The 26,123-nt window shown below is 42.0% G+C and overlaps 1 protein-coding gene and 1 pseudogene across 1 annotated transcript in view; both read left to right on the forward strand.

Annotated features, from left to right (window-relative positions):
- Positions 1-26,123, forward strand: part of EP300 (E1A binding protein p300) — a 105,306-nt gene that overhangs the window by 31,944 nt on the left and 47,239 nt on the right. Inside the window, exons 3-8 of the mRNA XM_066633382.1 lie at positions 14,901-15,077; positions 18,736-18,997; positions 21,111-21,224; positions 21,922-22,158; positions 22,773-22,866; positions 25,695-25,832. Of these exons, the coding sequence (XP_066489479.1) occupies positions 14,901-15,077; positions 18,736-18,997; positions 21,111-21,224; positions 21,922-22,158; positions 22,773-22,866; positions 25,695-25,832 (1,022 nt within the window). The remainder of the gene's footprint in view (positions 1-14,900; positions 15,078-18,735; positions 18,998-21,110; positions 21,225-21,921; positions 22,159-22,772; positions 22,867-25,694; positions 25,833-26,123) is intronic.
- LOC136658048 (5S ribosomal RNA) lies at positions 10,286-10,404 on the forward strand (annotated as a pseudogene).

Genomic DNA, 26,123 nt, shown 5'->3' on the forward strand with positions numbered 1-26,123 from the left:
TCTACATCTTTGAATCTTTATCATCTTGAATTCTACATCTTTGGTAAAACACTTTCATCTGCACCATGCTTTGGTACCTTCGTTGAAATTATAAACCAGAGTACAGAGTGTTGTGTTGAAACAGAACACAATACAGAGCAGAGGAGACATCAGCAATAGCCGATGGAAAAGAAACAGTACAGAGCAGAAGAGACACCAGCAACAGCCACTGAAAAAGATGCCATACAGGGTGAAGAGGACAGTTGTTGCCCCCTGCTTCACATGCTATTTTTTATTGGATTCTTTTCCTGCTTTCTCCCTGGAGGGCACCCAGGGCAGATACATTTTTAAAAATTGATGGGGTACAAAATCCCTTTGAGCTGAATCACAGTAGTGTTGGGGATAAATAAGGATAAATAAATATAGCGTTATGCTATCGTAAACCATATGTTTGTGATTTCATTATCTTGTTGGCAAAAATTGGAACTTCCCTCATCTTACATCCATTTTAGTCTGGAAATGGAAAGCTTGGAATACAATGATAGACTGTAGTAATTTGCTTTCCAGTTTCATTTGAGTACTTGCAGATTTCAGAAAGGCTAGTCTTTCTAGCAATTGAATGATACCTTAAGAAACTGTCATGTTATTGAATAAAAAGACATTTTCTCCCTCTCACACTTTTTGTCAAGTTTTCCCATTGCTGTTGGAAAGGGCTGAAACTGATTTTGGTGCAGCGTGATTAGAAAATAGGCAGGACTCATGTATTTCCTTTTCCTATAAATCATTTTATTTTTTAAACTATTATGTAGATCTCAGTGTCATGAGGAAACATAGGTGTTTAGAGAGAATCTTAGAAAATAAAATGAGGAAACTCTTCAGGGAAGCATCAGGTAGCACATATTACTATTTGTGAGTCAGTACTCTGGTCAGTTGATCCTCTGCTGTTTGATGGCTCAGCTATTGCACGAGGTTAATAGTGGAATCCTATGCATGTCTATTCAGAAGTAAGCCCCTTTAAGTTTAATAGAATGGACTTGCGGGTAAGTGTGTATAGGATTGTAGCACAAGATGCTCTTATGCCAGTAGTGGCCTGATGGTTTAATTGCATCATGATGTCCAGAGCTGCTGGACCTTAATTTATGTGCAGGTATTCCCTATCCGGTATTATAATAATCATACCTATATTGAAAATGGCTTTTGCCTTTTTTTAAAAGACAAAAACATTTTGCTGTTTGTGTATATGTTTATATACACATACATACATGTGCATATAAACACATATAACTGGACCATTTGTTCACTTTCAAGATGACTAAGAACTGATACTTCCATCCACTTACAGTGGTTGGCATCCTTCAGTCTCGGAAGACTATGGTATCGCGCTCTGAATAGTGTTCTGGAACAGAGTGTCCTCTCCAGTGCGCGAAGCCTGGGTAAAGTAGATATGAAGGATAGACTGTCACCCATGCAGCAAATCCCCCCTCTCCATGTCGCTGAAATGGTCCAATGGAAAGGCAGAAGCCAATACGGTTGGTTCCAGCAGTGTCGCAGGAGTTGCCAGAACGTGACTGTGTTCAGCCATGAACTGCCTCAGGGACTCCGGCTTCGGATTTTGCCTCGAGGTTGACTCCTGAAGCCTTTTCCATAACTGGATGTAGCCACAAGGCAGTGGAGGTTTGGGATCAGAGTTTTCCTTCTCTCAGAGGAGCTGCCTTCCCAGGATGAAGAGTCCCATCTACCCGGTGGCTGTTTAGTCGCCTCTTAAGACAAGTACAGCCAAACTGAGGGCCTATTCTTATCCCCAGCCCCCAGGGGAAATCCACTTACAATTGCTTCACATTTATACTTATAATAATACCTACCAAAATGCTGTGTCCTTTAGTGCTTTTTGTCCTGGGTGTGATTGGCAGCTATTGCAGTCAATGGGACTAATGTATTCTGATTAGTGCAATCCAATCGGCACCAGTTTCCTATCTTATCCTTAATGTCTCTTATAGTGCTAATTCACACAGTACTCAGCTTTGTAGGAATGTGTTATGGGAAGTACTACTGTACCTTACAGCTGTATAATTTGATTTCATTGTGTCTGGTTACAGTTCTATTAAATGATGAACTGTTCTTGGGAGAGTAGATATCTCACGCCTAGATAATCCCTAAAGTTAAAGATGAGTTTGTCAAACATCAGCTGTTCAAAAGAGAGTAGTGACCAACACCTCTCTACTGCTCCAAAGGGGGGGGGGAGCAATGCACTTCTGAAATAGACTGATGCGAACATTTTGTAAAATTGAATGTAATTTCAAGAACAGTTAGGGTTGAGCATGTTACTGTGGAATTTCCTACCTTGAACTTAAGAGCTACATGTAACTTTCAACATAAATTTCTAGCTTTTGTTAAGGTTAATATGACTCTAATGGAATAGTATGTTATGTTTCTAGGGTGTCTCATGGGGAAGCTCTTCCTCAGGCAGGGCCACATGATCTGAAAAACACTAAGGGAAGGGGTTCTGCTTGATTTTCCAGATTGACTGTGTTTGGCTAAGCAGTGTCTGGCAAAAGGGTCTTTGTTCAACTCCTGAGCTGCACTATTTGCAGCAATTGAGCTTACAGGTTTAGCTAATAGAGGCATGGGAGAAGGGAATTCACAGGTAAATGGGAGTATATTTCTCCATTTTGAGCTGTAGTTTAGCATTCCTGAATTGATCAATGCTGCTACAGTCCAGAAGAAAAGACTGTAGGTATATCGGATCTAACCCAAGAACTTTTAAGCCTGGATAGAGCCTTGCTGAGAACTACTATAAATCCAAGAAACCTCATATTCTGTAGCTGGAAAGTCATTTATATAACCTGTTAATGTCCAGGGAAAGATCATGACATGGACCTGCTCAACTGTTAAAGTTATCTTCAGAGTTCTTTAGGGGAAGTGATTGGTAACCCTAACATAGCACCTTTTCAGTTGGGGCACCCCCTTGTAGAACTCTAGGGAGGCTCATCAGTACCTAGTTTTGTCTTTTTGGTAACAGGTGAAGACCATTTTTCTTTGTCCAGAACTTTATCAAATCTTTTCTTTTTGATCTGCTGTTTTAACCTGATCTGAAACTGATATGCTCCGACTGCTTAGTCATGTTTCTGTTGTGCTGTTTTTATTTCATCACCTTTAAATTTTGTTTAGCTGCATTGACAGAGCTACAACTGAGCAGCAGACTTAAGAAATTTCCCTAATAAAGCATATAAATTGAACTCGCCACAGCATTGCATTCTTTTTCAAGAAATTGGAGATTTTTGGTGCAGAAAACATATGTATTGAATTTCAGTAGAGTAGTGCAGCCATTCTCTATCTTTTTTTTTGGCTGTAGTTCCACAGGAGCTCTTCTCAGGTTCTAGCCCCCCCCCCCCATCAAACAAGGTTACAGCATGAATAGATAAACATAAAATAATTTCTTACTGAACACCAAGAAAACTTTGATGTACTGGTCAAAACTTAAGACTGTATTAAACATCTATGAGGTCTAATGTCATCCTTGAGCTTGGTACTTTTCTGTAAGTTTCATAATGTCAGGCTCCAAAATAGACAATGACAGTTGGAGGTTACCTCTTGTTACAATATCAGTTCTGTTTTTGGATTTTGTCAAAGGAACTACCTTGCTGAATAACACTCAACCAAATATGTTGAGGAAAAAGCAATTAAAAAATTGGGGATTTTTCCCACACTGTTGGAAATATATTCGGCGCATCACTCTTTATCCAAAAATCTTTTTTGAAACTGACTAAACTGACAATGTTCAGCTACGTATATCACTCTGAAGATCGGTCACACTGTCTTGAATCAAACCCACCTCAACTTGATGGGTTGGTCTTCAAATAGATTCAGAATTCAATCCAGGATACCAAGTTTTAATCTGTTTAAATTTACTTGCATAACCCTTGTGTATCTGCTTGAGATTTTTCACAAACGGTAAGGTCATTGTCTTTCAGTGCCTCTGAGATCATCTTAAGGTTTGGAAATTGTCAAAATTTCCAACATTCTGTATAGACTTTGAGTTTCTTGGGGCGCATTCCAAACCTTTAGATGGGCCGGCCTGGGAGGATCGCAAACGTGCCGTAAAGCACGTTTGCGCCTCCTTGAGGGGAAGCCAGGCCGGCACTCCGAGAAGCACCAGCCTGCAGAGACTGATGGACGCCTCCGTACTGGCTTACCCTTAGCCACTTGTGTCGACCCACCTGCACTGACACAAATGGAAAAGGTAGGTGTGGGGGGGCAGGGAGGAGGAGGGAGGGAGGCGTTCCTGGGTGAGGAGAGGGAGGGCAATGGGCGGCCCCAGGGGGCGGGTGGGTGGAGAGAGGGAGGTAGGGCTAAGATCTGGCAGTTATGGGATCGGAGCAGCTTGAAGTCGCTCCGTCCTGCCGGAGAACGGGAGTTAGGATCCGGCATAACTGCCAGATCCCAACTCCCGTTCCCCGGCAGGATGGAGCAACTTCAAGCTGCTCGGCTCTAAGGTGGCACAAGTCTGAGGAGACCCACTGTGGCTAGCAGCCCTTACCCCAGGGGTAAGGGGAAAAATTTCTCCTTGCCTCTAGCTAAGCCACTACTGGCCACAGTCCTGTGCTAGATACAGCACAAGCCTCCTGACTTGCCTGTTCCAGCACAAGTTAGGATTGTGCCCTTAATGGCTTAGGGCCCAATCCTATTCAATTTTCCAGCACCAGTGGGACATGCACTGCATTCTGTGTTGAGGATGCAGTTCCGAGGTGACCCATACTTTTTGCCTTTTTGGGCCCCCTGAAGGCCTTAGGCTTTTTGAGGGCTGGGGAGGCCTCCACAGCCTTCAGAACATGCTCTTCGTATTTCCTGGGATGTGCTGGTTCTGACTTATTTACACCTGTACATATAAGCTGCTTGGTAGGTGGGGAAATGGGAGTCCATTTGAGTGTGTGCTTTATTTCTGTGATGTGTGTTGGTGCTTGGAGTAACCCTAGAACTTTGAATAAATGAATGAGTCAGCTCATTCACCTAAGTTCTGTCTCTAATGTATTTATTCAAATTTTATATTTAAAGTGTATTTATTTTTCTGGCCTACGACGCCATGTCATTTGATTTGGCCCTCTGGCCGAAAAGCTTGAAGACCCCTGATCAAGATGCAGTTCAGCTTGCTCATAGTGTTGAGTGAAATATTTTTTTCTTTTGGACTAACAAAGAAATTCATGATATGATTGCTGTATGGCTATTGTGTGCATTGTTAAGATGCACTAGAGCAAGCATTTATGCCATCCCTGTGTTTGATTTTTTTCAAGGGGTTGTAAATATTCTTTACCTGGAGGAGATGGAGTCTTTAACTAAAATTGCATGTTCACTTGAATGGGTAAGACCAAATTTCCCCACTTTCATAGTGAAGCTACATTCCCCAAGATGGTACTTTATTCAGCACATAATTAGTCCGGATTCTTTGCAACAAAATGCAGTGGTGGGATTAACTTGGATAGTTTTAAAGGGGGATTTTAGAAATTTGTGGAGGACAAATCTGTTAGTTACTAGTACAGGTGGGCCATCAGTATCTGTAGGAGTTCTGTTCCCAGAACCTCCATGGATACTGAAATCTGCGGGTGATGATCAACCGATTTGGGCACCTAAAATCCTCTTTTTGGTGAGTGAACAATTATGGCTGCTGGATGGGAATTGGGGTGGTAGTAGATTTTTTTTCTTTTTTTAAAGGAGTATGTATTCTTCTGTAAAAGCCTAGCTATAGGGAAAAAGAAACTATCTTTCCTTTACTTCACAGACAGCTTGTAGGGGAGATAGGAGGAAGGGACCTTTCTCCCTCAGTCCAATGGAACATTTTTGTTCTGTGTGTGCTCGCATAGGCTGTTTTGTCTTTTCATCAGTCCCTGTGTGATTAGAACTCTAAGACATATAGTTCTGCATGTATCACCTCAGTTTGTTCTCATTCTCACTCTCAGTCCCACATGTGCTGCTTTAGCCAGCATCAGATTGACAAATCAGTAGGAAAGCTACTTCTAGGATGTGTAAGTTTAATGATCAGTGTTCCTCCTCTCTGTTTCACCTTGATGTTGCTAGAAAATGCTCACCTCCCATTTCGAAAGTGGAAAAATTACAAAGCTAAGCTTTAGGGACTGTCTGGAGTGTGTGTGTGTTGGGGGACAAATAGATTCTTAGCTAGAAAGCTTAGAGGGTATTGCTGGATGTTTGCCTGTAATTAAAAGTTTAGCCTCTTGGTTGCAGGCAAGATCAAATGATCCAAAGTCTTCCACGGTGCACAGAGCAAGGTGCTTCCGGGAACCCAGAAGCCACACCAGCAAACTGCCCAACTGGCTCTCTGACGTCTGCTGCCTGGGCTAGAGAGAAGGCATTTATCCAACGCTGCAGTGTGTGCTACACACCCTGAGTTTTCCTGGCCACTCTGGTGGACAGTGAGTGGGTGGACTCAGGCCCAAGCTTCCCCCCAAGTGGTGCAATGGATTTCAAACCTATGACTAGACCCAAACCACACAGGGTACAGACACGGGTTCCTTTATGGGGGGAAAACTCTTCAGAGATTGTGGAGACCCTATTCAGATGATGAGCAGGAGGATGACGGTCCTGCCTACAAGGAACAAGAGGAACCAGCACCACAAGCCACACTATTCCTTTCAGGCCTCCAGAGAAGGAACTTCTTTCTCAGCCACAGAAAGTTCAAGCCCAGGTAGCAGCCCTCCAGGCCCAACTACATGACCCACACCCAGTGCTCCTCACCTTCTTACCTGCCTAGTGGGCAGCCACCTCCAGGCCTTCGTAATCCAGTAGGCACATTCAACCTCAGACCCCTGGGTCCTCAAAACAGAAAGAGGGACTTTGCACTAGATCTGCTAGCAGCTCCGAGGGAAAGGTTCATGCATTGTGTAGGCCCATCTGCGAGGAAAGATGTAGGCTGATCTGAGAGCAGTTGATAATCTCATAAAGATCAGAGCCCATTGAACCTAGTCCTTCCCCCTCCCCCAGACCAGAGTGGTTCTGGGGTCTACTCCCATTTTATCATCCCCAAGAAGTCAGGAGACATCAGGGCGATCCTCAATCTCAAATGCCTGACCAGGCGGATGAAGAAATGGCACTTATTGGATACACCAATCCATACTGATGGCAGTCAGTATTCCTAATCTCCGCAGACTTACAAAGGAAACCTGTCTCCACATTCCGATCAGGCTGACTTACTGGAGTTTCCTCTGGTTCCGCTTACCCTACTAGGGCTGGCCCTAGGCTCTGCTATTATGTCTTCCTTCAGCCCGAAGGGGGTGCTCCAAGATTCTCGTTGCTCTAGTATAGGGATGTCAACCCCATTTCATACAATGGGCCAAATAACATTCATGGCATCTGCTGAAGGCTGGAGATGATATTAAACAGGAAGTGATGCCATTAAGCAGATGACCAGAAACAGGCACTTTTTCTCAGAAACTCCTTAGCTGCTAATGACAGAGAAAATGCGCAAATCTTGATAAGATTTTCAAGATAAGAGCCCAGTTATCACTGGGGCTGCTCTTTTAGCAGTAACACCATAAGAACATAAGAACAGCCCCACTGGATCAGGCCATAGGCCCATCTAGTCCAGCTTCCTGTATCTCACAGCGGCCCACCAAATGCCCCAGGGAGCACACCAGATAACAAGAGACCTCATCCTGGTGCCCTCCCCTACATCTGGCATTCTGACTTAACCCATTCCTAAAATCAGGAGGTTGCGCATACACATCATGGCTTGTACCCCATAATGGATTTTTCCACCGGAAACTCGTCCAATCCCCTTTTAAAGGCGTCTAGGCTAGACGCCATCACCACATCCTGTGGCAAGGAGTTCCACAGACCGACCACGCGCTGAGTAAAGAAATATTTTCTTTTGTCTGTCCTAACCCGCCCAACACTCAATTTTAGTGGATACTACAGCTCAGTAGTCAGCATGTTGAGAGTAGCTTGCAGGTACTGAGATTGGAAAGCAGACTGTGTTTTAATGTAGCTGTTGCAGTCTGAAGAAGAAAAGGTATAAATTCTCTTCTTGTAGTAGGAAATTCCAGTGCCATCTGTTTTATAACGCCTACGGAGATTTTTCTAAATCTAAGTATTTAAACTATCAGTTTGTTGCCAGGTATGTGGGGTGAGGCATCATGAACAATATAGTAACAGCCACTATTCACTTGTATTGCCTAATTCATTGGTTCCCAAAGGAGCTGGTTATGGGAGAGGCACTAAGAAGCAAGGGTTGACAGGGGGGCTGAAGATGGTAGGATTATGGCGTCACACTGGCCAGTGTGATGCCAAGTTTCTGTTTATGCATTGTGCTGAAATCTTCTGGAAACTATCATAATTTTTAGTAAATACACCACCGGAGCTCTAGTCAGACCGGTATACTGCATTGTGAGAAACTGTGTTCGCCACATTTGTCTCTGTCAGTGTACAGAAATGGCAGAAGCAGAAAAATCAAAGATAAAATGTAGACAATATAGTTCGGAATACATGAAGTATGGCTTCTTACCAGCGCCAACACACTAGTAGCTGCTGGTATGCCTAATATGTGAAGAACTCTTTTCTGTTGAGGCATATGAAGAAGGCACATCCTGACAAAGTAGAAAAGAACTTAACATTTTTTTTAATCGCTGTGACAGATTTCAAAACCTGGCAACACTGTCAAGCTTGTTTTACAGTGCTTCATGACAAACACTGGCAGTTTGTGTGCATCATACAGCATTTCTTTGTTGATTGCTAAGTCTGGAAAGCTACACAATTGGAGAAGAGTTCATCCTACCAGTGGTTAGTGATGTTCTGAGTACAGTTTTGCATAAATCACCACATGATATAGTTGAGACAATTCCTGTTGGTAACAATTCACCACAGAGACGTATAGTTGAAATGGCTGACAATGTGGAAGATACATTGTGCGGTATACTAAGAACAACAGAATTTGCATTACAGCTGGATGAGACAACTTTGCTAGGCAGGGAATCTTTGCTTCTCGCATATCTGTGCTTTATAAAAGACGAATGAATGTTTGACTTAAAAGTTATAGGTTGAACCTTGGTATCCATGAATTTGACTAGCCACTGATATGGAGGTCCACCTTTAAATGCCTTGAAACAAGGAAAAAAGCATCACAATCCAATTTCTCACCTTCATGCTGTTAAATAATCATAATTTCATTCCACTAAGATTCCATTATTCACTCCATCTAGTGACTGAATAGTGTCTATACCAGGGGTCTCTAAACTTTTAGGCCAGAGGGCCACATCAAATATCCAGCATGGTGTTGAGGGCTGGAAAAAATAAAATTTTAAATATAAAATTTAAATAAATAAAGCCTAAGACCTTCAGGCAGCCCAAAAACATCACTTCTGGTTTTTAGGAAAACCAGGAAGTGTCGTTTTTAGGCCTTTAGAAAGCATTCTGAGGGGAGGCACATGGCCTCCCTGGCCCTCAGAACACCCTCCAGATGCAACTGGAGCACAGCTCTGGTCACATTCGGTTATTATTATTATTATTGACAGTATTTATATACTGCTTTTCAACAAAAGTCCACAAAGCGGTTTACAGAGAAAAATCAAATACAGAATGGCTCCCTGTCCCAAAAGGGCTCACAATGTAAATGAGGCAAAACACGAGCAGACAGCCACTAGAAAAGACACTGCTGGGGTGAGGAGGGCCAGTTACTCTCCCCCTGCTAAATAAAAGAGGAGCACCCACTTGAAAAAGTGCCTCTTATGCAATTAGTAAGAGTTTGGTTGAGTGGGCCAGACACTTGCAGGGATCCAGAGGCTTGCTGCGGGCTGCTTCTGGCCCCTGGGCCGGGGTTTGGAGACCAGTGGTCTATATAGACCATTCTGGGGCGACAATGGAGGAACAAGAAACCTGGAAATGGGTCTTTAAAGCTATTTTTCCACTGATTTGGTATCCACTGTTTTTTAAAATCCATTGAATTTGCAAGGCAACTAAGAACAGATACTAAAGGGCCCAATCTGTTTGTTGGGCAGCAGGTTAGAGTTCAGTTCACACTTCTATGAAGCACTGCAGATTGACATTTACTCCTTAGCTGACACTGCCATCAGCTGTTGAGTGCTACAGAATGTGGTGTAGGTATCTGTGGTATAATTCCTGACTTTATTGAAGTATCTCTTGTCTATATCCTACTTGTGAAGGATATACTCCACAATTCTACACTATTCAGAGCACGATACCATAGTCTTCCGAGACTGAAGGATGCCAACAAAAAAAACTTGTGAAGACTGTGACCCTGGAACAAGTGGAGAATGGGGAAATTTGGTTGTACCTGTGAATTTTGTTTCTCAGTGGTTTTACCCTGCACATGCCCAATCTCGTCTGATCTTGGAAGCTAAGCAGGGTCAGGCCTGGTTAGTATTTGGATGGGAGACCGCCTGGGAATACTGGGTGCTGTAGGCTTATACCATAGTCTTTCGAGACTGAAGGTTGCCAACCATTTTTTAGGATGTCTCATCCTACCCACCCTGGTTGAATAAGAGTGCACAGTTGGAATTTGGGAGAGCCCACTGTCATAGCCATAGGCTTGGCTGTAAGAAGCCTGTTCTGTAGCTGTGTGGAGGAGCTCTAGATACTGGGGGGTTCGAAGGAGAGCCCCTCTCCTTAGTGTTCTTCAGATCACTGACCCTGCCTGCTACCAAGAGGAGAAGCTTCCTAGGTACTTAAGTCTGAGCCACCTTGGAACTACTGAAAAGGGAAATTCACAGGTATAACTAAATTTCTTCATTTTATTTCTTCAATCCCATTTTCTTACTCTTTCAATATATAATATGCATCAAGCTGAGAATAGGAAACACCTGAGTGAGCTGTTGCAATGAAAAAGCTACCTTATTTGGTCAAGATGGAATTTAACTGTGTAGATCACATGCTATTTCATGCTGTATATTACATTGAATATCTTAAGCTTTGTGAAATAGTTTTGACACAGTTTTTAAAGGTGTAAAGTACTCGAAGGTGGAGAAGGAAGTTGTGACAGAGTCCACAAATATTGTTTAAAACTTGGCTAAAGACAGATGTATTTTTTGTGCTTTTGCAGTTGTCATATGGCTTGCAGAATTTCTCATGAAATTCTCATGAGAATTTCATGAAATTTCTCATGAAATTGTGTTAATGCAATAGTATGCATGAGTGTTTTCTCCAGAGCTGGGGAGTACAGCATGGATGCGTTTCTGCCACCTGTAGTTGTCAGAGTCATCTGTATGATGTGTTTGAAGCTATAAACTGAAGCTGTGAGGAAGCAAAGCGTAGCTGGAAGTAGATCTGAGCTAACCAGATAACATAGCTAGAGATAAGCCATCAACTTTATTCTTTGAGAGAATAGCGGTGAGATTCCACTCTCTGAGAAGTAAGCAAAAGAATGCTGAGTTATTTTGCCCTTATTCAGGTAAGCTCAACATCTCTTCCCCCACAAGTCCCCTGATGCTCTCCCATGTAATTATGCAGAACAGTTTTGGTTGTCTTTTAGCTGCGTGTGACTTTTTTGCCCATTTCATGTTGGTGCCACATAGTTGACTAGTGAAGAACAGGATATTGGGCTGTGTGCATAGAAAGTGAACTTCAGTCAGTTACAATAGAGAGTGTTATGTGTTCAGTCACCTTAACCATTGAGGTTTATCTGGTCACTGATATTGGTTACTAGTTATACTGATGTGGCAAATCTGTAATGTATATTTGCTTTCTCTGCTGACACTACAAGTTAAAGTTGTTTCTTTAACTCATTTATGATAATTTAATTGGACCATTGGTGTATATGGTACTTCAGACAGATCTGTACCCAAGGGACCTGCTGTCTAGATTATCAGGAGACAACAGGGACCAAGATGAGAGATGGAGGCCAGGGTAAGCAGGGGGGAGTATCTGTGATTGTTTGTTATATGTATGTAAACTTGAATACAGTAGAAAATGGGGTCTGGGATGTAGTGCCAAAAGCATCATGGGAAAAACATTCTGTGTAAAATTTTTGTTGCTATGTTCTTTTCTCACAGTGCTTAGTGTGAGTTTTCTGCTATTTGACAACTTTACTGTCTAAATAGTGTTACAAAGAGTAAGGTCTAATTTTTAAACATCTGGATTTGTTAATATGACATTCCTTTTCAAAATGGCCTTGCCTTACACACCATGTATTAATCACAAAAACATGGTAAAGTCAAGCTTATTTTTTGAAGTATCTTAAAAATAAAAACCATGGCCTTGTATCCAATATCTGCTTTTCCTATGTAAAGAAATTGCCATGGGACTTGCTTTTGTGAGGTTATATATTATAAATACGGCACAAGGAATTATGTATATGTATGAGCTTAATACCAGGATTTGTAATTGGGGTGGTCCAGGAGCTGGCAGGTTGTCATCTAGTCCCTGGCCCTGGGGATACATTGCATCTCTCACTGGGATAACTGGATACCTTCCATCAGGGGTGCTCACACTTTTTTGGCTCGAGAGCTACTTTGAAACCCAGCAAGGCCCAGAGATCTACCAGAGTTTTTTTACAATGTTCGTGCCATCATAACATATAACATTTATGTGTACAATGTATGTTGGCAGTTTACATAGTGAAATAAATCAATAAAGATAAAAAATTGGGCATTGGCAGTTTCCCTGGTTCAGGGCTAAGCAATACACAGTGCCTCCAGTGAATTCTTTTGCTTCATAGTAGTATATTTGCTGGCATTTCAACATAATAGCATTTGCCATAACAGAATTATCCTAGGGGAAATCAGTTTCTCTCCCCCCCCCCCCAATCCTGTAGGAAAACAAGTGAGCAAATTGAAAGAATGGGGGCTTTGCTTTTGGATCTCCAGGGAAAATATTTGTTAAGGGGTGGGGAAAAGAACATTACTCTTTAGTTCTGTATGTGCACAGGCATGTATGAGGAGGAAACTGGGTGCCCAATCCTATCCACATTTTCCTGGGAGTAAGTCCCACTGACTCTAATGGGACTTACTTCTGAGTAGGCATGCTTAGGATTAGGCTGCCAATTGAAATATTTTTTAAATGTTAAAAAAAAAACTACCTTGTTAGGTTTGCAAGCCGCCTTTTCCAGAAGTCACACAGCAATCCAAAGCCCCTCCAGCAAGTGGCTGTCTGGATCAGAGCCTCTGCACAACTTTGATGTACAAGCCTTGAGCTTTGGAGAAAGCAGCACTGGCTCTCCCCCTGCAGGAGAGAAAGGCAGCAGTCTGTTCGCCTTGCTGCTTGCTGAAAGGGCAGCAGGCAGAGAAGGGGAGAGACCAGCCTGGAGAGTTGAGCTGAGAGGCAGCCCTCTTTCTCGGGAGGGGAAGGGAGGGGCTTCTCCCCGCTCAGCCAGTGATGAGCGCCTGCCTGTGCCTTTGAAGTGTGGTGCTGCAAGCGCGCTATAAATAAAGTTAGTGGGCAAGAGGCGGGCGGGCGGGCACTGAACTGGCAGGCAGGCAGGGAGAGGCTTGCCCTGCGGCGGAAACATGGTGTGCGTGGAGCAGTGCCACTGCTGTGTGGACGCCCGCAGGCAAGGCAGCATCCTCAGTCTATAGACTAGAGAGACAGGGCTCCGCGATCGACTCATTTTGCCTCGTGATCGACCGGTCGATCGCCTTACATTATTTTATATTCTAATGTTTGTGTATCCTTGAAGTACTGTTTTGCAGCATGTCAGTTCTCACATTGTGAATGGGTATGACTTCAATCAACAACCAAATAGCATACAGTTACTTTCCATCTCATGGGAAAATATAATTCTGCCCAGAAATTAATCAGTACAGTAGTCCCTCAGTATCTATGGGGGATTAGTTTCTGGACCCTCTGTGGATACCAAGATTTGCATTAAAAACATTTTTAAAAGTGTTTCTAAAGTGTTTTAAAAAGCTTTCCTTACCTTAGTGCTGCAAACCACACAGGCTGCCCAGCAGTCTCTGGACCACTGTACTCGTATAAAAATCATTCAAGCACTCCTCTTTCACATAAATAGTCTTAGTCAGTGTTCTTCCCTATACAGTTTATGGAGAGAAATCATTGTTCTGATATTACACTACCATTTGTGCATCTCTAGCATGAAATATTTGTGAGTTATGAATGTATCTTTTAAGTATTGTGCCCTGTGAATGCCTAAGTTGTGTTAATATTAGTTTCAAAGGTAGTTTCATTGCTTGGTTGTATTTTAGTTGTAAATCAGCATTGTTTTAATCATTGTATGACTAGTTAATATGTTGTTTAGATATTTCCTAAAGGATGGATAGGCAACATAGAGAATTAAAATAAATTTAAATCTTTATCTTTGTGGTTCAGATCAGTTCACCTGTATGCACAGATCCATAAATACCTTTAGCTGCTGTATTAATATGCTGTAGATAGCAACAAAAGTCAATTATGGAGTAAATATTAATCAAGTGAGTTACCAGACTCTGATCTAAGTGCCTGGCTGTACTTCATTGTTTGGCATATTATGGCTTAACTGTTGCTGCCTTCTAAAAGCTGAATCATCAACTTTCTTTATAATTGAACTGGTATACCTGACTTGTATAATAATGCACCTTTGTTTCACATGCATTCAAGAATAAGTTTTCTTGTGAAGTCCTTAGATGCTACAGGTATAAACATCATGGGAAAAGATACTTAGGTAAAAGAACACTTCTGAAGAAATTCATGCTTAAAATGGAACAATTTGAACCATGTTACTCTGATTGATAGCACTGAAAGGTAGTAAATATTTCTTTATCAATTTGATTGGTATGCAATTGGGATTGGGGAAGAGGTGGAGACCAGACTGTGTGAAGAACATTAGACTATGCAGATGAGGATTTGTTAACATTTTACCAGCAGTATGTTAATTCTCTGCTTCTTGTACCAAACCATAATTTCCTGTGCTGAGTTCCATGAAATAAGCAAAACAAAAATATTCTTAAACTTTATTCCTTCTTAATTTCTAGATGGGAATGATGAACAATCCCAGTCCTTATGTTCCGCCATACAGCCAGAACACTGGACAACCAATTGGAACCAGTGGACTTGGTCCCCAGATGCAGAATAAGCCTGTACTGCCCAACAGTTTACCCCAGTTTCCAATGGAGAAGAAGCCAGTGCCTGGTCCAGTAATGCCTAACATGGTAGGTTTTAGCATTTGTGTATTAAACTCCTATACTTCCAGGATATTCCAATACTCCTGTCTATGGCTTGTATAATGTGCTTTTGAGTAACTGCCTATCTCTGTGAACTGTAACAGAGACACCTTGGAAGGAGGACTACCTGGTTAGGGCCCCATCTTCATCTCTGCTTCATAATTTTTACTTTGAATTCCTTAAAAATAGCTCACTCAATGTACCTACGGTTCCCTTTGAATAATTTTTTATTTTGACCATTTTGTCCGTTATCATCGTTTTGTCCTCTGGTGATTCCCTAGCTGGCAGGCAGGATCATGCATAGATGATCCCAGTTGGTGCTGGTCTGTTTCTGAATGCAGTTGAAGGTGCTGGTTTTGACCTTGGAAGTCCTGAACAGCTTGGGACCAGAATACTTGAAGGACTACCTTTCCCCAAATAAAACTGCCCACCCCCATAGATCAAATGAGAGGGTTGTGTTGTATGTGTCACCACTGATAGAGGTGCATTTGGTGATATATGAGAGAATCTTCTCTGCATTGGCACCTAAATTATGTAACTCCTTGCCCTGGGTGTAACGCTGGCTCCATGACTTCTGTTGTTTGGATTGTGACTAAAAATGGTTGTATTCTGTTCGGCTTTGGGACCAAAGTGTATGTTGATCTGGTCCTCCTCTTCTGATTTCTATGTACTGTACAACCCCTGCTAACTGGTTAAGAGGTGCTTTTTCAAGTGGGTGCTCCTCTTTTATTTAGCAAGGGGAGAGTAACTGGCCCACCTCACCCCAGCAGTGTCTTTTCTAGTGGCTGTCTGCTGGTGTTGCATCTTTTTAGATTGTGAGCCCTTTTGGGACAGGGAGCCATTAGTTATTTGGTTTTCTCTGTAAACCGCTTTGTGAACTTTTTGTTGAAAAGCGGTATATAAATACTGTTGTTGTTGTTGTTGTTGTTGTTGTTGAGTTTTCTTTTTTTAACTAATATTGTGTTTATTTTTATTGTACTTTATTCTGTTTTGTCCCTTGAAAGAGGTGAAAGATGAGATGCAAATATTTTAAATAAGGGTAACCTGACCAGAGATAGTTAAATACTTTAAAGGTGATACCCAGCACCTTAAATGGCACCCTAAAACAAAGAGCAGCCAGTGAAGGTGAGTGGAGTGATATGCTCTCTAAAATGGTTCCAGTCAAAGCCTTGTAAGCTGCATGTGAACTTGCTCCAGTTGACTGCCTGTGGTTATACTGATGCTGTTAAGAAGTTACTCAACTTGTAACTAACTTGTATAGTTAGTTAAGCTCAATATACAGGGTGACCCAAAACTAGGTGGACAGTAGGTGGAATAAATGTTATCATTTACTGTCCACCTACTTTTGGGTCACCCTGTATGTCATATAACATCAGGTATCAATAAACAACAGACCTGTTCAATTGGTGTAGCTCCAGTAGTGTTATCTTGCATTTTACGTAGCAGTGGTGAAGAATGTTTAAAAAGCCTTGCTGTATATGAATTATAGTAATTAGGCATGTTGTGATGAAGTAATATTGTTCTATTAAAGTGTAAGTTATCCATTGTGGTTGAAATTCAATTTGTATTGAGTAAATTAAATGTTAAAAGGGGAGTGATGAAACTATTAGTAGTTATATTGACTTGTGCTAATTCTTAGGGCTATCAATAGTCTAAAGATTTTTAATTGATTTTTCAGTTGCTTTAACAGATTAACTGATGAATCTATATGTGCTAAATGTGCACATTATCAGAACTTCAAATTAAGGTCCCTTTTTGGATATTGAAGTGTCCAATATTTAATTTTTAATTTAATTTTTGAAAAAGTTAACAGTCATTGAGTAGGATTCAGAGTCACGCTTGTGCAGTGGATATTCCTTACCTCCTTCTCCCCACTCAGCCCCCCACCCCACAGCTTCTCTTGAGATTTGGGAACCCTCAGGAAAGATGTGGAATGCAGCACAGGGGGCTTTGGGGGAATATCTGGAAGTCAGGTGCAAGCATCCTCTGTGAGCTGTGTATGTTGAGCATGCTTGCTCTTGGTTTCCAGGGTAAAATGTTGAAAATCATAGGCAGTGGCTGTATTTCAGACAGCCCAGAATCAAATTATTTGCGAAGACATCTTTTTATCAAGTTACTCATAAATAAGCTACCTTGAGTTTAGTGAAACTTCTACATAAATAGCTTAAATGTTATGAGTTAAAAACTTCGGAGGTTGCCAGTTTGCAACAGGATAGGGCAATGGAGTGGGCCAAAGACCAGATGAGAGCACCAAGTATTGCAGAAGGCTTGGTAGTCAGTTTGGAGAAAAATTTTAATTTTTGTCCTGTTTGTGGCAGCATGCATACATATATAAAAACAAAGTATAATAAGCAATGTATAAAATACAAATTTGAAAAAAACACAGCAAAAGCTGCATAAATGGAAACATGGTCTGTGTGGGGAATCTAGAAGACCATTTCTTTATTAGCATAACTGAAGACCTGAGAACACTTGAGTAGCACTGAGCAAGACTATGATTTTGGTTACTGGTTGTATCTGGAAACTGTGAAGATGCAGAATTCTTAAAAATATGCTGGAAATGAAAATAGTAAAGGTTTCCCCCGATCACTGAGCATGCTTTAAAGCTGATGACTGGAAAAAGAAGTTTCTCTTGATGAGAGTACTATGTACCTTGTGTAAGTCAAGAAATGTAGGTCTTAAAATTGAGCCTAAAATTTATCCTAAAACCTGGGCCAACTTATACACGTGTGTATATGGTAAAACTGGTCACAAATCTGCCACGCCCCCCCAAAAGCCAGCCTGTTATAAGCAGCATTGCGGAAGGGAATTGCTAAGCCGATCAGCTTCATCTTGTTCCAGCCATCATGCCCAGCCATGTTATAGCTCACAATGTTGCATTGATAATGTCTGCAATCTGCCTGCTAAACATAATGTTGGATTTAGTTGCTTGATCTTTCCTTTCATGGTGCTACATATATAGCGATGTGGTGCGAGAGGCTTGGCCTCCTAGAGGCCAGTGATAAAGCTATTCCGCACGTTCATTATATTATTGGGTTTGCCTCAGAGACTGTTAGACCATGAGGCTGCTGTCAGTGGGTACTGTGAGCTATGTTGTAGATTATAGATCTAGATTGTATATCTAGGTTGTATTGGAATAGCTAAGAAGCTTCTTAGATCTTTACTGTATGACTTTTCTGAACAGGTGCATAAGCCTGCCAGCTAAACCTATGCCTGCCATAAGGATTATTAGGGTGTCTTACAGTACTTATTATTGGCCCAGTTCAGCCATAACAGCATACCATGGTTTGCTATGAGCTAGATCTCACAAAACCCTCTTCCTCTTTGTGGTCAAGGGGAATTCAAAGATTGAAAGCTTCCTGTTGAGTCTGTAAGAAATAATAGTTTTGGGTTTCATCCAAATTCTGTAAACTGTGATTTGAACAGAGTTCAAAATAAGAAATTGCAATCTATAGTAAGAGTGAGGGGGAGACTCAGAAGCCCTAAACTGGTGTTCGTAACAAACTCTTTTTTTTAACATCTGAATTGGGCTATTGTTGCTAGTTTAGTGGCTAATGTTAGGCATCACTTTTTCTGCTTTTTGCTGGCTTAAAAAAGAAAAACTGAAATGTAATCCTTTTGTTTTCTTCTCTGTTGCACTCTGAAGGGTCCACAGCAGACCCCTCCAGTTCAGCAGGCTGGAATGGTGTCAACTGCCCCTCAGGGCATGGGATCAGGAGCACCTACAGCAGATCCAGAAAAACGCAAGCTCATTCAGCAGCAGCTTGTTCTCCTCTTACATGCTCACAAATGTCAGCGACGGGAACAAGCAAATGGTGAGGTGCGACAGTGTAACCTTCCTCATTGTCGTACCATGAAGAATGTCCTCAATCACATGACACATTGCCAGGCTGGAAAATCCTGCCAGGGTAAGTAAAACGCTTCTAGACCAGCATTTCTCAGACTTTGGGTTGGGGCCCACTTGTTAGGTCATGACCTGATTTCTGGTGAGTCACAGAGAGCCTCTAATGAAAATAAGGTGATGGAAAGATCAGATAATTATCTCAAGCCCTGATCTGCTAACTGTCCTACAAAGAGCTGAGCTCCTGAAGTTTGCAAGGTAGCTGCTGGTTACCCTGCAAAAAGCTGAATTCCTGCAATTTGCAAGAAGCTAAGCTCCCACAGTTTGCAAGCTTGTGTAAATATAGGGAGATAAATGTTTGATAGTCTTTCTTCTGGTGTGTTTTTTTCCCCAAGTCCGTCGATGACAGGTAGTGGAGGCAGGTGAAGGCTGAGTCACATAACTAAGCCCTCCAAACTTTGAGGCTGTTCATTAGGGCCACCTCATTATGAGAAATGGATGCAGGGTGTTTTGGGGTTTTTTTTGGGGGGGGAATAAATAAAATATTACTTGTGAATAAATTATTTCTATATCACCTTTTTTAAAAGTCTCGTAAAGCTAGGTGGGTCCTGACTGAGAGTCATTTTAAAAAGTGGGTCTCACTGCTAATATGTTTGAGAACCATTGTCCTAGTTGTTCATGGTTCTGTTTTTGTTGAAGACCACAAGCCAAGACCCCCTGCCCCCAGAAGCCTTCTAACTTTTAAAAATGGGACACTAAGGGCATAATCTTAACCAGGTCTACTCAGGTCCTATTTTGTTCAATGGGGCTTACTCTCAGGAAAGTGTGGTTAGGATTACAGCCTAAGACTGTTTGAAACCATGAGTTGTGTTAACTTCTGCTCCCTGAGCAATTGTCAGGATGAAAAATAATGGGACACCAACATTTTATTTACTAACCTGTGCCTCAACTTTGCATTAGGAATGAGTTATCCAGTAATGGAATCTCATAACTGTACAGGAAGGCCCCCCTGACCCACAGGTTTGGGACCCGTAGATTTGACCCAATGCTTGTCGGGGGGGGGGGGGTCTCCCTGTACCTCCCAGAAGCTACTAGACGAGCCTTCTGGTCATGTCCAGGAAGGAGGACTTCTGAGGCCTGAGGTGGCTGCCCAAGGCACTCCTGTGCCTCACAGGGCCTCTGGCAGGCCTTTGAGGCCCAAGCAGGCCTTTTACAACCATCCTAGGCCTCTGAAGGCCGCCTCAATACGACCAGAAGACTCTTCCAGGGAGGTACAGGGAGGGCCGACCCCTGGTTTTAATTATCCATGGGTTTTGGCATGCAAGTTGGGAAATTGCTGTCCTATGCACTCAGGAATTACTTGCATTGAACCTCAAGTTATTGTGTGTTGTCTTTGGGTACCACCAACAACATTGTTTGGTAGCAAAGAATCTGGGACGTTTTTATCTGTGAACTTAATAACAATTTTGTCCTATTAAACAGGTCTTGTACACGCTTTAAAAGATTTAAGATATTTTTAAAATGTTTATAAGTACTTATATACTTGTGTATAAGCCAAAAAGTAAGCCTTTAAATTGATCCTGAAAACCTGGGTAGACTTATACATGGGTTAATTCAGCGGGGCCTCCTTTGTTTCTAAGAATAGCTCCTTGGTGAGGTGGGAGGAAGATTGGGCTGAGAAGTGGAACAAGCAGGGGTGGGTAGCCCAAGCAGAAAAAAAAATGGAAATATTTTACTTTGTTCTGAAGCAGCACAGAAACAGATCTCTTCTCCAAACAGGAAGAAAGGTGAAGGAGCTTATGGGAGTTGTAGTCTTTGAGGGCTGCTGCTGTGGAAGTACTGTGCTCCTTATAAAGCCTACAACTTCCATAACCTCCTTTACCTTTCTTCCTGTTTGGAGAATATCTTTTGATTCTGTGCGGCTTCAGAACAATTACTGGTAAGTTGTTTTTCAGGTTCTGGCTTTGGTAAGATCAGACAAAATTATCTAATTCAGACTTTCGTACACCCCTAAGTTATACACCCTCAACTGATCCACAGTTTGTAGCTAATGCCGTGATTTTTGGCTAAAACCTCTCCTCGGCTTATCCATGAGATTGACTTGTACATTATATGCAATAGCTTCAAAACCCAGACAACCTGGAAAGTATTACAAAACACTGTTTTACTATCCTTTTTAGTGGCTCACTGTGCATCTTCACGACAAATCATATCACACTGGAAGAACTGTACAAGGCATGACTGTCCTGTATGTCTCCCCCTCAAGAATGCTGGGGACAAAAGAAATCAACAATGTAAGTCGTTATTATTATTATTATTATTATTATTATTATTATTATTATTATTATTATTATTATCTGTCATTAAAAATATCATAAGTTGTCGAACTAAGACATCAGGATATTGCGGTTTAGTATCTCACTACTTCATTTCTTATTATTTTGTGTTCACTAATATACAAACTGTTGCATTGATTGGAACCTATGGATCGCAAGGCCTCTGTAGGACAATCAGTACCAAGTGCCTCTGACAGAGTCTCTAGATGTGTATGAACTTTCCGCACTACACCCCCAACCTTGTAATGGCAGTCTGTTCTGCACATAGTGTGGAATGCAGCAATGCTGTCTAGATGCCTACACTCAAGCAAGACATCTGCATTGATTCAAACAGCATCATGAGGCTCTTGGTAGGCTACAGAGGGGTACAGTTCAGTTGGTCTTTCCTTGGATGGGAACGTTGCTGTTTCTTCTTGTTCAGTTGGCTTTTCTTTATCAGGAAGTGTTAATCCATCAGGCTCATTTGGGTCATACCATAGAAGTAGGATAACTACTGTCTTGGTGGCTGCAAGAGCAGCAAGGTGGGAAGATCTGTACTGTGCACAGGAAGAGAGATCGGGGGAGGAAAGACAGACCTGTCCGCCCTTCTGCTTTACATTGCCCTTCCTTCCTTTTTTTTTTGCTTCTCATATTTGTAATAATTTTTTTTTTTTAGCGTTACTAGGTAGTACTGCGGTAGGACTTGGAAATTCTGGCTCTGTAGGAGTGGGACAGCAGACAACACCTAACATAAACACTACTAGCCAGATTGATCCCAGCTCTATTGAGAGGGCGTATGCAGCACTCGGACTAACGTATCAAGGGAACCAGATGCAGACGCAGCCACAGGCTCAAGTGAAGAGCCAGCAACAAGGACAGTCACCACAGGGACTTCGACCCATGAATCCCACAAGTAAGTTCATGAAAGTTAGAGTCATGTACTCTTGCAGCATTCTGAAGTTACCTTATTACTGAAGATTCTATCCCTTGCCCATTGCTATAAGCATAAAAAGAGCCCTGGCTGGAACAGATCCAAGGTCTATTTAGTCCACAGTTCTGTTTCACACTGGTCAACCAGATGCTTCTCTGAAGCTCAGGCACAGGAAATGAAGACATACCCCTCTCTGACTATTTCCTTGCAACTGCTGTTCAGACACCTGAACCTGGAGATAGCATGTAGCCATTGAAACATTTAACCATGATTCTTCTCCAGTTATGCTAGTGATCCTTGCTTAAATAAAATCACTTAAGAATAATGGGGTTAAGAATGTTGAGGAGTTTATACAATAAATAGTGACTAAAGAGGAGAACCACTGTAATCTTGTGAGGTATGTGGAGACGTCTCATTTCTTAGAGGAGATGATTATGTCATGGAAGTGGTGGAATGAAGTAATAATGAGAGAGTGAGAGAGCCCACTCCTGGAGTATTAAAGGAGTGCTGTGGCTGCACTGGGGCTCTTGGGAAACTAGAACAAAGGATCTTTATGAAGCCTATTTCATTGACTCTTCTAATTTTCCCCTATCTAGATGCTAATCCAATGGGAGTAAATGGAGGCATAGGGGTCCAAGCCCAGAATTTGTTGCCTGACTCTATGTTGCATTCAGCTATGAATTCTCAAAAGTAAGTTGTGTTTGCTTTTAGAATATGCTTTTTAAAAATTATATTGAACAAAGAATTAACAAATAGCATACACCATGGAGGAAAAAAGCTTTGGGCATGAGGTTTCTTTAGGTAAGAAAGATACTTTTAAGACTTCGTTCCTGTGCTTCTTGCTAATACAGTTTTTTGTAGTTTTTATTACCTCACCTATTCAAATGACATCCACATATTTAATATACAAGACAATTACTTAACAAATCCTATGCATGTCTACTCAGAAATAAGCTCCAATGACTTCAGTGGGACTTACTGCCAGGTAAATGTGTGTAAGATTGCAACCAAAATTGTTGGATTGGGGCATTCTGTATTCAGGTTATTGGACATAATATAGCAAATAAATTTTCTCTCTTCTGTGGTTCACGACATGTACCTAAAAGTACTTTTTGGAAAAAGTTATAAATAAATGTATCCTTGGAGCCCAATTCCTTTTAAAATAATTGCTTCCTTTTTGCTCTAGGTATTCTTCTTGCGCATTTGTTCTAATTTTATAGTGTGTGCCCCTGATCAGTCAGTTCTGTTGGTTAAAAAGTGAAGGTTTTTAATTTAAAAATAGATTAAGTGATTTCATTCATAATTTTGGAAGACTTTAGTCTGTATAGTGGCACACATACTATATAGCACTGGTTCTCATCCTGTGGTCTGGAGACCACAGGTTGTCCGCAAGTTCCTGAGAAGTGGTCTGCGAAGTCTCAGGAAAAAAAGATTGCCGTTGATCACTTTCAGCATTCTCCCCCATGGGCTATGGAGGGCAGAGAACAGGCCAAACACAGCTGCAGCCAGCAACAAAAACAATAACCCACAAATCTTTATAAAACTCTAATAAATCTTCTCTAATTATTACAAATTTAATTGTGTATTTTGTATGAAGGGGTGAGGATTGCATGCAGGACCCATGAGAAGGCGTACACGAGGTTATTTGTACCAGGGCCCAGGATCAAAAAGGGGGCACAGGAGCCAAAGGAGAAATTTCCTGGGGTCTCTTATTTTCCTCTCACCTGGTCTCTCTGCCCGTGTGGGGTGCTAGGTACACAGTAGCTGTGACTGCCACAAGCCATATATGCTAAAGCGAGGCATGCATGCATGACACTCCTTAACACAGTGTCACATTTGGGAGGAAACTGGCCTGCTACAGTAGCTCTTTGGATTGTGGATCTGTTGACCATGAAGGAGTGCATAGGAGCTCAGGAACAGAGCTAGAGGATTACAGTGGCCACAGAAGAAAGTTTTGGTGCACACAGAACACTTTCCATTCTAGTGTGAGCTTTAATATGATGTTACTAATTTTCTGCAATTTTCTATATTTAAAATCTTTTAAATTAACCAGAGACTTAGGAGTGTTTCTGGTTTTCTGTATTACCGTATCTAGCTGCCAATGCTGTGTGGGCAGGTGGACCTGGTCTCCAAACTGGGAAGCAGGGTACACCTGGGCTCCAAAGACTCTTCCTGCTGTTGCCACCCTCCCCTGGTTCTGTTTTGCCCCCTCCTCACCCCTGTTCTGTCCACCCCTGTGACTACCCTCCCCTACTCTGTTTCACCCCCCTCCCCCTTTGGGGAGGGGCCCCAAAGAAACTTTGCACCCCTTGAAAAATTCCTCTTGGAGGCCCTGGTTGCATATGGTTCATGTCGATTTCAATTTTTGCCTCAGTGGTTCATGAGTTCCTAAAGGTTGGGAACCACTGCTGTATAGCTTAGGATTTCAACTATGTAATACAGTGTGAATGCATGTCAGTATGCTGTGCTAAAAATTTGATTTTGTGCCAAGGAAAGCAAAATGTGAACCCTTGCTCTAATAGTTGAGATAAGTGTTTAATAGTTCAAATAATACTGGTCTATAGCACCCAAACCTAAATCTGTTTCATGATAAGTGACGCTAAAACAATATTCTCCAGTGGTTCCAGAGTGGCTCAGTCTTGAATGTCAGAGAAGCCCCTCCTTCTCATGTAAGCAGGGTCAGATGGAGCATCTGACCGTTCAAGGAGGAGTTATTTCAAGGAGGAGGAGCTCTCTAAGGTTTCTCAGGCTGACCTTGCCTCATGTACAGTATGCAGGGTTTGTGTTCTGCTCTGCTCTGCTGAGCTACAAAGTTCAGGCAGCAATCATAGGCTAAAGTCTTACAATCTTAGTGCTCCCCCCCCCCCCCCCCGCAGTGTGACAGAGTGAAGATCTTTAACTGCCCACTGAAGCTGTCTGGGCCCCCTCATTGCCTTCTCATGAAATTTGGGGGAAGGACAAAAGTGACAAGGGACCTCAGGATAGCCATTTCCCCTGCATTTGGAAGGCCATAGTGCTGCAAAGTGGCCCTTGGAGTTGGCAGCACTCTAGCTTGCTTGTTGTCTGCTCCCTTTCACAGCAAGAGACAGCATGTCTTGATGTCCAAAGGAAGAGCTCTAATAGGTGCACACTGCCATTTTCAACTGCAGGGCCATTTCCTATCAAGTAGGCACAGCTGCCTACTAGTGAGTAATGCCCATGTGTGGCTCAGTTTTGCTTTCCCTTGGGTTCAGTACATTTTCTTGTCAGTTTTGTGACCAACCAAAATTGGGTTGTGACCCACTGTTTGGGAACCACTGCCCTAGAACCACTGAAAAGCAAATGCACAGATAAGCCCAAGTTTCTCCACAGTTTCATCTTCTCAACTCCATGAATGTACATTAGACTCAAAGAAGCTATATTGGCCCAAAGTGCCTTAATGGGTTTTATGGCTGAACAGGGCTCTACTAAATACACTGTGCTATCTGTAGATGAGTGACAATTTGTGTTTCTGACAAACTCCCACTCTATTTTTGCAGTCCTATGATGAATGAAAATGCCACTGTTACCAGTCTAGGAACGATGCCTGCAGCAACACATCCATCTGGCATTGGAATTAGAAAACAGTGGCATGAAGATATTACTCAGGACCTCAGAAATCACCTTGTTCATAAACTGTAAGTACTGATCACCAAGTCTTTTAGGGAAAATTAGCAGTGAAAGTAGATAGTTTTTGTGAGCTTCCACACCACAATCTTTGCTGCATTCCTGCCAATGCATGGATTTTCTTCAATCTTATCACAATGTATTTCTCAAATGGATATCTTCTGTGGGGGAGTAATGAGAGATTGGACAGGAGCAGTGTTCCTAATGGAAGGAGCAAATCAACTGTATACCCAAAGGTTATAAGAAGTACATCAGATTTTCAGCCAGTTTAATTGATTTCACCCAATGGGCACAAACCAAAT

This window comes from Tiliqua scincoides, chromosome 7 (genome assembly GCF_035046505.1).
Source record: "Tiliqua scincoides isolate rTilSci1 chromosome 7, rTilSci1.hap2, whole genome shotgun sequence".
Classification (NCBI taxonomy): domain Eukaryota; kingdom Metazoa; phylum Chordata; class Lepidosauria; order Squamata; family Scincidae; genus Tiliqua; species Tiliqua scincoides.